The sequence below is a fragment of the Ochotona curzoniae genome, unplaced genomic scaffold (genome assembly GCF_017591425.1).
Source record: "Ochotona curzoniae isolate NIBS_2020 unplaced genomic scaffold, NIBS_Ocur_1.0 scaffold_3171, whole genome shotgun sequence".
Classification (NCBI taxonomy): Eukaryota; Metazoa; Chordata; class Mammalia; order Lagomorpha; family Ochotonidae; genus Ochotona; species Ochotona curzoniae.
The window spans coordinates 996,689-998,481 of NW_024467104.1; the positions used below are offsets into that span (position 1 = coordinate 996,689).

The 1,793-nt window shown below is 37.7% G+C and overlaps 1 protein-coding gene across 1 annotated transcript; it reads right to left on the reverse strand.

Annotated features, from left to right (window-relative positions):
• Nucleotides 1-326: 326 nt before the first annotated feature.
• LOC121172254 (olfactory receptor 5T2-like) lies at nt 327-1,256 on the reverse strand. The gene has a single exon (XM_041004106.1). It carries the CDS (start codon nt 1,254-1,256, stop codon nt 327-329), a length of 930 nt encoding a protein of 309 aa, XP_040860040.1.
• Nucleotides 1,257-1,793: the final 537 nt, after the last annotated feature.

Sequence of the window (1,793 nt, forward strand, 5' to 3'; positions counted from 1 at the left end):
GGAAACTAACATATGCAGATGTGAGATTACAATGCAGTACGCATCTCTACTTCCAGACAAAGATGGACTCCCAATGAAACTGTTTACTCTATCTTGACAATAGGATGCTGGACTCTCTGCCATTATCCATGCCCGCAATGATGGACATATAACTGTGAATGAAGAACTGTATTTTAGCAATGATAAAGGGGAACCATGTCCGGGGTCTTGGGGAGGGGTTAATGGAAATCCCAGAAACCTATGAAACTGTATCATAAAATAATAATAATGATAATAGTAATATTAAAAATAATAAAAACAAAAAAATTAGTTTTAAACTGTTTTATTCATACACCAGTTTTTTTCCCAAATATTTTTTTCATGGCCTCTTTCACATCTTTGTTCCTCAAGCTGTATATGATAGGATTCAGCATGGGTATTAAAACAGTATAAAACACTGACACTATCATGTCATACTGCAAAACATAGCTAGATCTTGGTCGTACATACATGAAGAGAATTGTTCCATAATAGATAAAGACAGCAGCTAGGTGAGAACCACATGTAGAGAAGACCTTTTGTCTTCCTTCAGGTGAATTCATCCTCAGGATTGCGCACAGAATGAAACCATAAGAGACCAGGACAATCAGGATAGTGACAGCTTCAATGGAACTCACAAACAAGAAAAGGAGAAGCTGGTTTACATGGGTATCTGAGCAGGAAATAGCAAGAAGGGGAGGAATATCACAAAAAATTTGTCTGATTTCATTAGATGCACAGAAGGACAGGCGAAAAGTGGCCACTGTTTGTATAATGGCATGGAGAATTCCGCCCACATAAGAGGCAATGATGAGAGGCACATAGACCCTAGGTGACATGCTCACCGAGTACAGCAGTGGGTTGTAGATGGCTGCATAGCGATCGTAGGCCATGGCAGCCAGGAGGAAGCATTCTGTGGTTCCAAAAGTAACAGCCAAAAAGCACTGTGTTGCACATCCAAAGAATGATATGACTTTGTTTTTGGAAATAAAATCGACTAACATGTTTGGAGTTATAACTGAGGAGTAGCAGGCATCCACAGAAGACAATGCACACAGGAAGTAGTACATGGGGTTGTGAAGCTTGGGATCCCCAATCACTAGAGCAATTAGTCCTAAGTTTCCAGTGAGTGTAAAGAGATAGATGACCAGGAATAGGAAGAAGAGCACGGTCTTAAGCTCAAGGTTGTCTGTGAAGCCCTTCAGCACAAATGTGGTGACTTCGGTGATGTTCTTCATTCTGAACCTTCACTCAACCAAACTGTAGTTATTAATGCAAACTAAAAATGAAATAATACGATGACTCAGGAAAACATTCACTACATGTTCTTACTCATTTTATTCTGGCAAGGCATGATGTCAAACAATGGAGCAGACGATGATGTAAGAAGGGTATCAAGGCTTAATGTCAGTCCCTAAAGAATTCAGTGATGTCAGGTGTGTGTATTCACTTACCAAACTTGCTGTTTTTAAAACAATCACATTAGTTGGTTAATTTGTCATTGAATTCAATGATCTGTTTTCACTTTAAATGTATTAAAGCATCAAGTGAATGGTTAAATTCTACTTTCTGATATAAGAATATGTGACATAGTCTAGCCGTATAGAAACCAGAGTAGAGTAAAATTGAAAAATCCTAGAGCTTCCAGTAAATGTGGGAAATGAGATTCCATCATTTATTCTTCAATGCAATGACAACATTGAATTTACAACAATTCATGTACAAAATATTGTAACAAAAGTGATTGTTTAGAATAATTTTACATAGAGGACATT